Source organism: Dromaius novaehollandiae, chromosome 1, assembly GCF_036370855.1.
Source record: "Dromaius novaehollandiae isolate bDroNov1 chromosome 1, bDroNov1.hap1, whole genome shotgun sequence".
NCBI classification, from domain to species: domain Eukaryota; kingdom Metazoa; phylum Chordata; class Aves; order Casuariiformes; family Dromaiidae; genus Dromaius; species Dromaius novaehollandiae.
The window spans coordinates 197,892,782-197,908,062 of record NC_088098.1 but is presented as its reverse complement, the minus strand read 5'-3'; the positions used below and the strand labels follow the sequence as shown (position 1 = coordinate 197,908,062).

Sequence of the window (15,281 nt, the reverse complement as noted above, 5' to 3'; positions counted from 1 at the left end):
CCATATCTCATTGGCAGGAGTTAATAGTACTGGCAAGACGGCATGGAAAAACATGATCACTTTCTCCCTTTTTTCCTCATCACTTGAAAGGACATCACATGGGTCCAGTCCACTTCATTTGCATCCAACCTCAAGTAGCTACCTGGCTGAGTCCTCCAGTTTTAAAATGCCCTCGGGCAAATTCTGCTCCGTGTTCAGTAATCCACATCAGATCGTATCAGTATTCACATAGCTACGAAGCGAAGGAAAGACTGGGGGCTCTAATGGGCTCGGGTACTCGGCGGCAGCCGCCACACGCAGCCCCAAGTCCTTGATTCCTGCTGCTGAAGCCCAGGGCAGAGGCAGGACACAGTGCAGGAGCTGCAGGTCAGGAAACGTCTGCTGCGCTCATATTCTCGTAGCAGCTATGGCGCCTGGGCACGGATGGTGCAAAGGTTAACTGCTGTGCCAGGGGTTATCTGCCAGGCTCCTCTGTCAGGCGTCTCTCAGGCAAGCTTCTCCCAAATCTCCTTGGGTGCCGACAGCAGAAAAAAGCCTGCAGCTGCTCCAGTGAGGCCCTCCAGGAAGCTACTCTGAATATTGCTGGCGCTGTTAGGAATAGTCTTGTCTTCTCCACGACCATCTGCTTTGAGAGCCGTGCAGCAGCTATACTGTACGTAAGCTAGCTATCGCGTTTACTACTGTTTAGGAGGATGATGCCAACAAGGAAAATGATCTGTGCAGCTCTTGTAAATCTAGACTGCAGATAATTTTTTGAATTTAAAATCTTTTTCTGGGTATACTACCAGTTTTATGATCCTGACTGCACCAGCCCTAGTGATTCACTCTTGTGCAGAGCTTACAAATTTGCATTAGCATCTGCAGTATCTTTTCTGACTCAGTCTCACTTGAGCGTGTTTTCAGCCTTACGTGCTGCTTGCACCACCCTACTGATTCACTCTGGGGAAAGCAGACCATCTCTGCCCCACAGGTTGAACGTGGAACATCATTTCTGCACTTGGAAATATGTGTTAGCTCTGGTTTACTAAATTCAGAGGTATGTCAGCTTTTAAAAAGAGTTATAGCAGAAATGTATTAGAGAAGTTTAATAATTAATGTCAGTTTAAGAATTAATAGTTCAGTAAAATATGAAAGTCATATCCTAGAACCGAGGTAACCATGGCAGAGCCACACCTGTATGTACAAATTCCCCTGTGATCTTTGAGATATCCAAGAAAACTTACTCTAGCAGGAGTAAAGAGTGCATCTAAATGGCAAAACTCACATTTAATTTTTTTAAGAATAGCGCGCAAATTGACAACAAATGTTGTCCTTTGTTTTCCCTTTTTTATTCCTTCAAAATTCATTAGAAAAGGTCTGATCTAAAAAAATAAAAAAGCACTTTTTAATTCTGATATTAGAAGTTCACCTTTTGTCTACCTTGTTTTCCATTAAGAGAATCTTGTGATGAGGGGTGGACTAAAAGATGACAACATGACAAATACAGAGAGACCCAGCAAGCCAAGGGCAGAAGGAACATTTTGGCAGGCTACTTAGCACCCTTCCAGGGGCTTTTATTAATGACAAATACAGGCCAAATACAGGTCAGTCGCATCACAGTCCATTTCAGAAGAGGCAAACTTCAGTGAAATTTTAAGAAACTCATAGCCCAAGTGTCGTCCTCCAAGAAAAACTGAGCAAACAACAGAAGAAAAACACTGTGCTCTTAATATTTTATAGTTCAAACAAGGAAAGGGATTAAAAGTGTCTTCATAGCTACTAAGCACCCAGCAAAAATCACTAGCTGAAAAATTCTCCTTCCAGGTTACTTTCAAAATGTTCCATCTCTGAACTGTAATAGAATTTACTAAAGATACTGAAAATTTTCTATCAAAACCAAGCGATAAAAAGTACTAAATAAACTGGACTTCCTCTCTCTTATCTTTATGGAAATAGTGGTCAGATAAGCAAAGCACTTTTTCCATGTCAAAAGTGGAAAGTTTTTTAAAAAGGAAGTGGTGCCTTGTGGCAATTTAGAGAGGAGAGTCAGAACAGCGCACAAGAAGGTTCTCCCTGGCAGCCTCACATGTGCAATTGGGATTATTTTGATAAGAGAAACCACTTCGGTTCTCAACTCATATAGGAAGTTTTGTTCACATTAGGTCAGTAGAATGGCCCCCAGTTAACGCACATACCTCACAGATGTCCTTGAGATGTTTGATATAGACTCGTTCTGTGTTCATAATTTCCTGTATGACATTGGTCCTCATCTGATCCTTGTTCTCTGCCATCTTCTGACGATGCTTGCTAATTTCTGCATCTTGTTCTTCATCCTGGATGCTGCCACAGTTTTCTGGCAGTTCTTCCTGATTAACTCGCAGCTGCAGTGAGAACAAACAAGGCAAACTAGAGTAAAGCCTCAAACAGTTACAAAACGTGACAATACTGTTGCAAACTTGTTACAGTTAAGAGAAGACTTGTTACAGAAACATTCCCATTCCTACTTTATCAAGAGGGGTCCACAAAGATTGATCTCATTGTACTCATTGGCTATTCAAATAAAATCTTGAGATTTCTGTCTAGCTGATTAAATACATGGCTTTCTACTGACAGCATCTCAGAGACACCATGTTGTGTTGCCTGTATTTTTTGCAAACCTATGTTTATTTCTCACCCTAATGAATAGTGTATGTGTAATTTTGTCCAAGTCAGCTTACAAGCTGACACTTTGGTTATGAAACGACTACACAAAGAAAGAAGTGAGACTAAAAGGTGTCCGAGGAGCTAAAGAACCTTGTGGTCTAATTCTTTACTGCTTTTTCCCCTGTGAAGTCATTAGGAGTTGCAGCACTGCAAAGATGTTCACATGCAAAGATGTTGAGAATCAGGCCCTACATTTAAATTTAATGCCATGGTCATTGCTGTGTTAATTCTGCTAGGAATCTAGTGTGACAGTGCTGCAAGAGTGCAGAGTTACTAACCCTGACAAAACTAGCTGGAAACCAGGCCTCCTTGTCCTCGTTTCTTCCCCACCACCAGTCTTTGTTGGAAGCTTCTAGGACTCTAATGACATCTCCAGCTTTGAAGCCCAGTTCTTGATCATCCATAGTCACATGGTCCCAGAGAGCTTCTGCATAGACAATGCTGCCATCGCTTATCAGCTGAGATGGGAAGAAAAAGAGTTTGTGATGAGCAAAAGATAAACAATGAGCTACTTATAAACTACTAAAAAGATCAAAATGCATCACTAAACCCCCACGATTAATCCCATTACAAGATAAAACCAAAACTCTGGATTTTCAGAAATCTGTACATACATTTATTAGTCTGAGAACAATTAGAGTCCTACACCATGCCCGTTAGCTGAGCCAACTAGTTAAGCTCCCAGATTAGTCCTAGTCAAGATGTGAAACGGTATCGTTATGCTCTTCTCTTGGCATCTATCTGCTCCTGGGCCCTGTTAGAGACCGGATGCTGTGGCTGATGGATTCTTAGTTATGATGGTTACAGTCACTACACTTTTTATTAACATGAAACCTCACACCTGCAGAAAACACACACTCCATCACTATAGTACTGCAAAGATTCATCATTCATATCAGGTTGCATCTTACCTCATTAATGGCTAGCTGTTCCCCTCCAGGCTGCAGGTATCTTGGACTGGTTTGGCAAAGTTCCTCATAACTGTAATCTTCCTCACTGCCATTGTCATCCACCAAAGCTGAAGATTCAGTCCCGCCATCGGCAGCAGCTAGAACAAAGGTGGAACAGTTTGTTCAATCATTTTTATACCAGTGCACATTCATAAAAACAGTAAAAGGGGAATCACTTAGGAATTGCCTTTGTTCTTATGAATATAACAGCAAACGTATATGGGAACAGAGTTCTCAGGAAAACCGCTTTTCAGTCCTGAAATACTTTTTACATTTCTTTGTAAAACTGTCATTTAGCATATGATAAAACTGAGATATTCTCCTCTTTTTGTGTGTGACAAACAGAAAAAATACAACCATTTTTTTTCTGGGGTAAATCTAAAATAATCTGAACCAGAACAGAGGTATTAATGCAGCTTCCCACACTGCAAGTGTGGGAGCTGTAACAGGCCACCGGCAGTCATAGGGGCTGTTGTCAGTGCCCCGTGTGGTGCTGCGACATTCTCAACACATCTTCCCTGGGCCAGACTGTAACTGACCCCCCCGACTACGGGTAACCATCAGAGGGGTGGGCAGCCCAAGCAGCAGTCACGGCCCCGATTCAGGTTCTTCCAGGTCTCCTATATGCTGAGGAAGACTTTGAAGGCACTGAGAGATGGGGTGGATGGAGGGAACAGATAGTGCGGGCTGAACATGACAGAACTTCCTGGAAAAAAAAAATTGTTCTAATTACCCCAATCATGGAAAAATTCTTGGTTTGACAACTGTACATTTTCTGACTGCAAAAGTAGCTTTGTAAAGAAATACAGGCCAGAACCAAGATGAGTTTCATCTTTTTTATGCATCCACATAGACCAAGAGGAACGTTATTTAAGTGACTAGCAATATGCAAACCTGGAGTTGCTGTATAAAACTTCATAAAGCCCATGAGGGACTACATCACTGGATGCAGATCACTTTTGGCTATCGTTGCACTGGTAAACAGAGTACCAGGCCAAATAATACTGACTCATGTCCACACTGCTCAGTGTTAGACCCTTCTGTAGTAGGTTTGTCTTAGAAAGTCAGCTGTAGGGGTCCAAAACAGGACTGGGGATAAGCTCATAATCAAGAAACGTTCATGACCAGTGGTCCAGTGCTGGAGTTCACTCTCTGGTCCTCCTTCATTCATCCCAAAAGCCATATTCCTACAGCCTGCCCAGGCTATCAATACCAAATAGTTTGAAGATCACACAGTGCTCAAAAATAGTTTTAATTATGTTGAATCCAATCAAAGATAAGATTCGCAATGGGCTACTAGCACTGAACTCCTTTTTTAACGGTTACTATGTCCCATAATGAGTTTCCATGTGGCCTGTGGGAGGGAGCACAGCGTCTCCCTGCTTCCCCAAGCGAAGGGAAGGGATCTTTAAGCTGAATTCTTTAACCTCCCACTTCCACTTACCGCAAGACAAAGCAGCAGGGCCCTGACCCTGCCTCTTCTCTAGGCTGTTTTAAGCCTGGGTACTGGCTGTGTGCCTGACTCTGGACTGGGGATGTGTGAGGGTTGCAAAGAGAGGACTCCTTGCTTCACTCCACACACCTACACAACTGTAGATGCCCACACACACTGTAGCCTACCAGTTATTTACCATATAGGAAGAAACATTTCAATCCTCTCCCTGCGGGTGCTCATACCATAGCTAGTATCTTCAGTCATTTTAGGTATTAATTTTTAAGAGAAATCAAAGCTATCTGCAGCACAGATTAACTAAAACACTGAAAGAATTTGCTGTTCTTTAGAAGAATCTTCTGTTCTTGATATAAAAGAACATGGTTATTACACAACTCTCTTCTGTTCCTTAGCATTTTAAATATACAATCACTTTAATGGCATAATCTAGCTAACCAGGGAGGATGCTGAATTCCTATTAAAAAAGAAGAGTTTTTCCCCCAAAGGCTCCTAAATCTGAACACTGATATACTTTAAAATACTCCTCTAAAACTTACTGAAAATCCTTTATTTAAAACCTGCAAAGAAACAATTCATGAAATCAATTTTTAGCTTACGAATCAATAAAAAATTTCATCTCGGTGATCCTTTCTACAGCCCCACTGTAATATCAGTACTGCCTGTGGGTTTGTTGCAGTAATGATGGCACACCAAAATTTCCTAATTCATTTAGCTACAGATGAAAAATGACTGCAATTTCAGGACTCATAACTGTTCATTATTCTTTCCTAAACCAACAAGCTTACATAGTCTTGGTAATTAGACTCGAGCAAAACCTGTGCCTTGCATTCTGCATCCGTTCCCCTGCTGTTTACACACAGCAAGGAGCGTGCCAGGGCTTTCCCGCACACTCCGTCGGATTGCAAAAACTTACCAGACAATGTGGGACCCGTTCTGACCCCCTCACAGTTTTGTCACCAGTCTAACTGTACTGGCTCCGGCGGGTCACAGAATATAAATGCGATCACAACCAAGCTCCCTGACTGTCACAATTTATCATTTCAATCTAGAAACGCTGCAAGAAATAGAGAGAGAGCATGTTCTACTCACAGGCGCCCATCTGAAGGCTCTCCAGGCTCCAAAATCGCGCCATTCCCCCCCTGGCTACCATGCTGCCGTCACACTCAACAGGCAGGGCAAGCGTTTGACCTTAAGAGCTTAGTCCTAAAGGCTTCACGGAGAATCACAGAGGCTCTGCGCTACCGAAAAGGCAGAAACAGCTTATTCATTTCGTGGAGCTGCCGCCCGTGCGCTGGGGCCGAGCCTGCTCGGGAGCTGGCAGGCGAGAGCGCTCCGGCTGGCCGGGCGCGCGGCGGCTCGCTGACATCATGGGGGGCCCTTAGGGAGGAAGTTGCAGAAAAGAAACAAAACCTGCGTGCACAGCCTGAGCCGGGCTGGGCTTGCAGCCGCCCGCACAGCTGCTGCGGTGACTGCAGACAAGACTGGGTCGAGAGCACCTAAATGTCACTAATGCACAACGCCAAGGAGTGCATTTGTTTTTCATTAAAGCAGCTTAATGTGATTTCGTTCTACATTTAAATCACTGCAACTCACAGGGAAGGAAACTGGGAGCTCTTTGTATTGCAACGCCATTCTGCATAGCAGCCTAGCCTTGTTATGTTATAACAGTAAAAATACCAGGAAAAATAACAGATGAAGCTATTTTTTGCATAGCTATTAAAACCTCTCTTGCTTCACAGGTAAATGGCATACCATTATTAAGGGCGCAGGCAACCTAAATGTTACGGCTGCAGCAGACTACTCTGAGGGGAAAAAGAGAGGATGAAAGTAATTTCTCACTCAAGTTATTAACTTAATCCAGCTCCAGAAAATAGGGAATAAAGCAGGGAGGTATCCAAATGGTTCAGCTTTCACTCACACACCACAAATGACCCAGTCAGAGCACTGGGTCATTCATTCACCCGAGTTCAGCATTTACCACCCTTGGATCCTGCACAGTTTCGCAGGGAAACTGCATCAGTTCACACACTGGAAGCAAATGCAGGAGTTGCTCCTAGAGGCAGAGTACAAAGCCTGCTGCAACCTGTGTTTGCACTGTTTCCAAATACAGCACTATGCTTATGACCTGGAGAGCCCTACAGCCTGTATGGATCGCTCTTTACCTGCAAACTGTTGCTCAGCTGAGCCTGCCCTTTAACTGGGGACTGCCTCCTCCAGCGATATGTTCACAAAACCCTTGAGGCATTTTGCACACAGCAATCTCTCAACACCCACTGACATCACATGGTTTCCCGGAGCGCTGCCTCCGAAGGCGAATGAAATGCCAGACATTACGCTGCAATATTAATGCCATCTTTCTACCAAGATCCAGTCTCTGCTGCACTTGATAGAAGACCAATAGGAATCCTCTCCTGAATCCCCAGACTTCCCTATTATTTCTTGCTGCAAGGAGACTTGTTGGATAGCATGGTAAAAATAAGCTACTGCACATTATGAGAAGTTTATACACAGATACCCACCTATTCTTCACAGCACAAATCAATAAAAGCAACCCTAGCAAGCAGAAACCAGCTAAGGAGAAAAATCCTTCATGTAGGGGATGAAAGTGCTGATGATCCTGGGAGCTGCAAGCGGATGGCTCACCCTTTCAATCAGCCAGGGCAAAAGCTCGCTGCCATGGCAAATTCCTACTTTTAGGGGAAAAATAGCTGCATTGCAAAAGGAAAGCTAGATCAAAACCTACATCATTCTTATAGGAGAGAAATTAAAAAATCATTTCTGAAAAACAGTCATTTTGTGTGATTTTTGCAGAACGGCAGGGAATGTGGGCTTTCGCACGATGACTAATGCAGTATAGCTGTGGGCTGCCGCCAGAAGGGGAGAGCTGTTCTCCCTCCTCTGCACGGTCACATCCAGCAGTTGTGCAGCCATAAGCTGAACCATTGCAAAAGTGCTTATTTTGGGCAAGCTGGTGGCGAGTTCGTTTCCTTGCTGGATCAGCCAGGGACAGGAGGAAGAGCAGACTGTCCTTTGTAGTGGCCATCCACAGTTACAGTGTTCAAATGCGTGCTGAGCTGGCTTATCCAACTGGTAGGGCACTCTGAAAAGGCTGCAGATACTAAAATAGCAATGCTAAAAGCCAGTTTATCACTTCAACAGAATCTGGTTCTAGATACCCCTCTAGTGACTGTGCTCTGCTCAGTGGTTTCACACAAACACGGGGAAGTTTGAATAGTACATTTTGTTCACTTTAAACAACTTAGACTGTAGTAAATATAGTCTGTCACCATTCAGAATGCGCAATAAATCCTATTTTATCTCTTTTCCCAATATTCTAATGGGACTTTACAGAAGAAAGTAACACAAGACCCTCCACCCTTGGGCAGACCAGGTCCCTCCAACCCAGTACTCTCTGACAGTGGCCAGCAGCAGATGCCTAGGGAAGAACATAAAAACAGGTGAGGCATGTAATGGTATTTTTCTGACATACTTCCCTAAATTCCAGCTACTCACAGATCTGATTCAGATTCCTCCTGGGGCAGAGGTCATATCTTTATGTTTAATGAACTGAATTTTTCAAATCACGTTCTGAATTTCTGTAAAATTTTGGCATCTGAAATAACTTGTGTAGCAATTAGCTTCATAATTTAGTTTTACAGCATAGGAAAACTATCCTTTGTTTTGAACCTGCTATCTGACCATATCAGTTGGTGCTCTTTAGTTCTTACATTATCGGAAACAATGCATAACTATTACCCGCTCATTTTTTCCTACGCCATCAGTTTATATGTGTTTCTCTCCGACTGCCTTTTTTTCTAAGATGAAGAGCCCTAGCCTGGTTAGTCATTTCTCACACAGAGGTGTTGAGTAGTCTGCTTATTCTTTTTGCCTTTCTCTGTATCTTCTCTTGTGCTACCAAAGCCTTTCGAGGTAGAACAGACTGGGGAGATGGCCCCCCCTACCACGCCATGGAATTACAGCAGCACTATCAGGCTGTTTTGTTCTCTATTCCCTTCCTAGAAATTCCTGCCATTCTATTTACTAAGCAGTAAACTGACATTTTAAATACCTAGTAGAACTGCAAGATCTTTTTCCTCAACGGCGATATCTAGTTCAAAGTCCATTCCTCTGCAAGCATACTAGCCACATTTCTTTCCACATGCACTACCTTGCATTTATCAACACAGAATTTCACCTGCCACCATACTGCACTGCGTCTCAGTACTGTGAAATCCTTCTGCGACTCTCAGCTTGTGATTTTACCACCCTCAGTAATTTAACACATAAGCAAAAATTATAACTTCATTCTATACCTCTCTCTCCCACATCATTTGTGAAAACACTGAACATTGGAAGACCAGCAGAGTCCATCACAAGCCTCCACTCTCTCCTTCAGAAAACTGACACTTTCCTCCTTTTTGTTTCTTAATGCTTAACCATTTGTTAGTGCATGAGAAGATCTCCCCTTTTATGCCAAGCCCTTATTAAAAGACATCTGTAAGAAATCCTGTCGAAGGCCTTTTGAAGATCCAAGTACACTACTGAATCATCCTGTTCACATCCTCAGTGACTTTTTCAGAAAACCTAATAGATCTGTGGGCACAACTTTCCTCTACAAAGGGCACACTGACTTCTCTTTATCATAAGGATCCCTCAGTCTGTCGATGTTATTCTCTGTTACAGTTTATAAGTCCTATATATATTCTTTATATATTCTATGTACTATTAGGTCAGGCTCACTGGTCTACTGCTCACTGGATCCCTCCTGATACCTCTTCAGAAATGGTCATCACACTGCTGCCTTCATGTTTTCTTGTACTGATGCAATTTTAAACAATAAATTCCAAGCTGCAGACAGTAGCTAAGCTATTTCATTCTTAAATCCCTTTACAAGTCTTGGTTCTGGCAGTTTGTTTCTATTCATTTAGTTATTCTAAAACTTCAACCGATATTTCATTTTGAGACAGACCTCTAATCTTTATCTAACTTGACTATGCTTTTATTTTCCAGTAACTTACAAGGCTTACAAACTGTCTGGCGGTCTACCTACTTCTAACATTTCTGAAAAAAGACTTAAGTTTTTATACCTTTAGCAAATTCTTTCTACCTTCCTGTATTTTTACATTGCTAGAGTTTATGATTTTTTCTATTTGGATACAATTCAGCAATCTGAGGCATGCCTCTTTTTTTCTTCTGATAGTTTCCCTTCTCCTGCTGTTTAATGACAGAACCCTTTTTGGTGTTTCCAAAGTCTTTTTTTGACAGATGATACGAATTTGCTCTAAGTGTCTAATATGCCTGCAAGCATACAGCACCTTTGGCTATTCCTGTAAATTTCCTTGCAACAAGCTTTCTCATTTTTATCTACTTTTTATCTACTTTCCACCTTTTAAATTAACACCCACTGTATTGGATGTTTTGGCTCTCCTCACTCCTGCAAGGCTGTTGGCTCTGAGTGCATTAGGGACACAGAGGGAGAAATTCATTATCTGTCTATATTCAGTCAATAAACTGCACTGAAGCCATAACCATTGAAGCCATCAACTAGCTCAGCTGTAGACATCTACAGTTTGATGAGACATCCTCCACCCTTATGGAGTAGCTCTTTAATGTGTGATACTACACACAGCACAGGAAAAAAGTCAAGAATCGCTTCTCTTCTTGTAGGTTTCTCAATTAGATGCACCAAGAAGTCATCTTTTATGGTACCTAAAAATGTAGCATTGTGCCTGATGATAACACTGAATACAAACAACAGCAATATAAGTCTCCTTTTACGATCATGCTTGCTGTTTTTGCAGCCTCTCTGGTTTCCTTAGTATGCCACATTAACTAACACCATCCTAGTGATCTGAGGTGGTTTGTAATTTAATCCTAATACTACACTTTCCCTGTGTAGGCATCGAATTCCAGTCCATGGATCCTGTGACACTAGCTGATACAGTCAGCTTGTTTATCTGATCTGACTCATATTTTTTCTTTAATATAAGAGACACTCTTTCACTGGTACAACCTTTTCTGTTGTTCCTGCACAGCTTGCACAATGGTAATATGCTGGCTATCCTCTGCTGGTTATCTTCCTTCCACCAAGTTTCTGATATATCTGTTATGTCAGCTAGCTTCTTTAAAAATAGGTGTATTTCTCCCTCTTACGTTTTAAACTTCCACTATGATTGGCAGAGTTGCCTATTTTTCTACATCCTCTTTAAACAGAGTTTGTTCAACTGCTACAGACTATTTATTGTGTGAGTTATGTCAGCTTCTGCCCCATTCTTCGTCTGAGGATGCAGTGATTATCGACACTGTCTGTAAAGGATGCACTGTCCCAAACTGCGTATTATTTCACCTTGCCAGCTTTTCCCTAGTTCTTTGTCTAGAAACTACTCTATAATCTCTTGATTTGCATGTCAGCAGCCTGCTTCTGTTTTGGTTTAGAAAATGCCCTTTATTAAATAAAGGATCTTTTTATATCAAACATTTCCCAGTCCATAAATAATCTAAATCTCCTTCTTAATTACACAATTTTCTTAACCATGCACAAAGGCCTCTGTTTGACACCACACACAGTATGGGGAGACCCTGGTATTTAGGCTTCACCTAACTATTTCAGTTCTGCCTCCAGAGCTCAACTCCTTCATGCCCCAGCTGCTCCTGGCTGCTCCCAGAGACTGCTCGGTCCTGTCTGCACCACGAACCCGGCCGTCTCGGTGACCGGCAATCGTGTTACCCACCACGAGAGTTTCTACCTTTCCCTGTCAGCTGAGATTCCCGTCCCTGAAGGGATCACACAGCCACTGTCCGCCAGAGACTTTTCTCATCCTCAGCAATACTGGAACTTCTTAGCCTGCGCTGGTGGATTTTGCGATGCACTTTAAGTTCCTATCGCCGAGTCTTTCTGCCTCCTGAGCTCTTCAGACACCACCTTGGCCTCAGACATACATGCCACCCACCTGCTGGTAATCGTAAATACGGTACTCAGTGCAGTAAACTGGAAAGAGCATTTCCTGCATTTTGTCCTACTTTTATCCTCTCTCTTTCGGGTAGGAGGAGTAAGGACAGGGTAGCAAGCAGGGAACTGTTTTCTTCAGAGGGGTGATTAATAACTTTTTTATTCATTCCCATGGCCAATAATCTGGATTTTTTTGTTGTTGTTTTGATCAGTGAAAGGGATGGAGGACCTGGAAACCTCCTTTCCCCAACAGCCTCCTTGTTTGCTCCTCATTTTCCAAGCTGTGCTCAGCACAAGCTGAAGTCTATTCAGGTACCCAACCTGGATGAATTGGGAAAATTTTGGCAGTAGTTTAACAGTACAGGCACACATCCAGGAGCGGATGCTGCTTGAATTAAAGACATTTAAATTTATGAATCCAAACGCTAGAATCCACATTTGAACTATGCATATAAACTCCCATCGTGGTCAACAGAGATACAACACGGACAAAACAGCTGAGAGAGCAATTCATCTCATCCTAAAGCAGATACCTACTTTGAGCTTCATGGACCATGACAGGGGCTCAGATCAGTCATTTAAACATGGATATTCAGCACCATTTTAAGTACTTCAGATAGTCCACCAGCCTCCAGCTGCCACTCAATAAGGAAAATGGGTCTCCCATAGGTCCTCTGTTGTATGGGCAAGCTGCACACAGATATCTCGGGCATCCTCCACAGCTTTAGACACCTGGGGCACGTAATTGAGTCTAGCCCTAGCCCTCCACTGCCTGTAATGGGTGTTCAAATGTTTAGTTCCTATGTAGATACCTACACAGACTAAATTTAGATGGCTTACATTTGAGCTGAATCCCAACCCCTTCACTCGGAGCTGAGCCTATCTAAAGGATTTCACCAATGATTTTAGCCCAATTTGAATCCCACACCACTGCATGTGAAAAAAAGGGGTTACTTTTTCAGGTACGTATAAAAGATTGCTCTACTGTGACAGGTAAGCTCTCTATCTGATACCTGCTATTGAAAACTTGTAACCCTTCAAGCACAAGAATTGAAATATTAGTCTCAAGGGAAGCTTCCCTCAGGCCTTGGCTGGCTGTTACTCTGTCTCCTACAGTATTATGATTTACTGTCTTGCAATAGCTGTTTTTTTAACAATTTAGATCTCCAATTCTATTTCCCGTTGTTATAAAAGTAGACAGATAGAATCTGTACTAGGCTTTAGCAATGCAGCTAAAATAAGATACCTCTGGTTTTCAATGCCAGAGTTTAGAATTTCTTTCTATAATAAATAGCTTTTGTGTTATCAAATTTCACTGTAAATGAGCAAACAAAAAACTCACACATGTTCGAAGACAAGGAAATGCCTCATGAATTTAAGGGAAAAAGGAAAGAGACCAGAATGTGTGACACTAGTCACTTAACTATGTTATTTTCCACTGGAGCTATTCAAAAGATCTTTGCAACAGCCGTTAGACTATGAAGCCCATGTTACTCCCCACTTGCTCTCAGGGCTTTGATTTAAGAAGCTTTTCTTACTCAACTTCTGTGTTTATTATAATGAGTTACAAAAGTCACATCTATTATAATCAATATTGCTTTGACATTATTACCTTGAAAAGTATCATAAATCTTGCTTTCTTTACCTGTCAGGCTTACATTTAGGAAAACAGTCACTCTAAAGCTAAATACCAGGAAATAAATCAGTCTCAGACAGTTGTCTAGGTTAACTAATGTCAATTCATGTTATTTCCAAACACGAAATGGAAAGGATAGCTAAAAATGAAAAGAAATTCCTGCTCTATGTACTTAAAGAGTCTCCTTTTTCCAAACTGGTGAATTCACATGTTACTCAGTGAGCAGTCTTTTTGGAATCAGGGATTGAGATACCAACTACTCTCAGCAACAGCTGCAGAATTAGATGTCTAATTTATCTTAATATCTAATCTAAATCTGAAATATACTGAGGTACATACAACAAGGACACACACTCCAGACATGACTTTTAAAGTAGTTCCCAACATTTTAATATAGTATAAAAATAAAATACTAATATAGTACAGATAATGTATCTTATTGATATAATCAGAAATTCTCAAACTGTGTTCCTTGCAGGGCACCTTCTGAAGAAAACTGGCTAGTCTTCATACTCTACTGAGGACTGGAAAATGCAGTTTTAAAATGTTCTCATATAAATTAATTTGTAATGGAGGGATTTTTTGAGCACAATCTGGATATCACTACTGCTAAAACTTGGCTTAGAATCATATAAGCCTGATCAAATGTTGACTAGTAAACATATATATGTTTAATGTTAGTAAAGAAACGCTGAAAATGCTATTTGTTAAGTTTCCCACTTCAGTCATGGCAGCTGAAGACTTCCTTACTGATTCTGTGCACAGAGCAGCAAAATGAAGGTTCCTATTAGGGTTCTGTTCACTGTTAACAGTGAAGTATCTAAAGTGAAAATTTTGCTTTTATTTCTGGCCCTTGTCAGTAAGGGCCATTCGTAAGTCTTCAGATGATGCTCGCTGTGGTCCAAAAGAAGACAAATGGTATTAACCCATTTTTTTCTAGCATCATCTGCCAAGAAATGTTGCATGAATACTAGATATGCCTTTCTATTAACTCAACATAGCATGGCTTGCTAACAGCAAACAGAATCAAAGAAAAAATACACAGGGCGTATCAGAGGGTCAGATAAAAGGTATTGCTTCCAAAGAGGCAATCTTTTCCAAGAATCTGTCTTTTGTGTACCAGAAACCTGGTTGGGCTATATTCATTCCTGAGTAAGAGTTATTTAACGCTTTTGTATCTATGAAATTAAGCTGAATGAATGAAAAAAGTTAAAATAACTTGTGTGGTGTGAGCACACTTCCTTGTAGTGGTAAAATGTCCATGGTTCAGGTATGAACTAAAGCATTTTAGGCCTTATTTCCTTCATATTCTATTATTATCTGTAGGCAAGTATATGAATATAGAAAGTGGAAAATACAGGAGCGCAAACACTACAGAAGAATAAATCATAGAAATGTATCAGTCAGTGGATGTGATAAATGAGTTTTACATGGACACAGCAAGAAAAGCTACTAATGAGAAGGTTATAAAGAAAAGGCAACTAAAGTGCATACCACATTGTCATTGCACATGCTTGCACCCTTTTTTTTTTTTGCCAAACTATGATGTATTTCCTCACTAAGTTGGGTTACGAAGTTGAGTTCTAGAAAGTAATAAAGACTTGCACATCT

At 41.5% G+C, this 15,281-nt stretch overlaps 1 protein-coding gene across 6 annotated transcripts in view; it reads right to left on the bottom strand.

The window, feature by feature from the left end:
• SPATA13 (spermatogenesis associated 13) overlaps positions 1 to 15,281 on the bottom strand; it is a 205,004-nt gene that overhangs the window by 15,932 nt on the left and 173,791 nt on the right. For all 6 annotated transcript variants that reach the window (XM_026108836.2, XM_064504999.1, XM_064505002.1 and 3 more), the window contains 3 exons: positions 3,594 to 3,730; positions 2,961 to 3,140; positions 2,175 to 2,360 (listed from right to left, as the gene is read on the bottom strand). In XM_026108836.2, the coding sequence (XP_025964621.1) occupies positions 2,175 to 2,360; positions 2,961 to 3,140; positions 3,594 to 3,730 (503 nt within the window). The remainder of the gene's footprint in view (positions 1 to 2,174; positions 2,361 to 2,960; positions 3,141 to 3,593; positions 3,731 to 15,281) is intronic.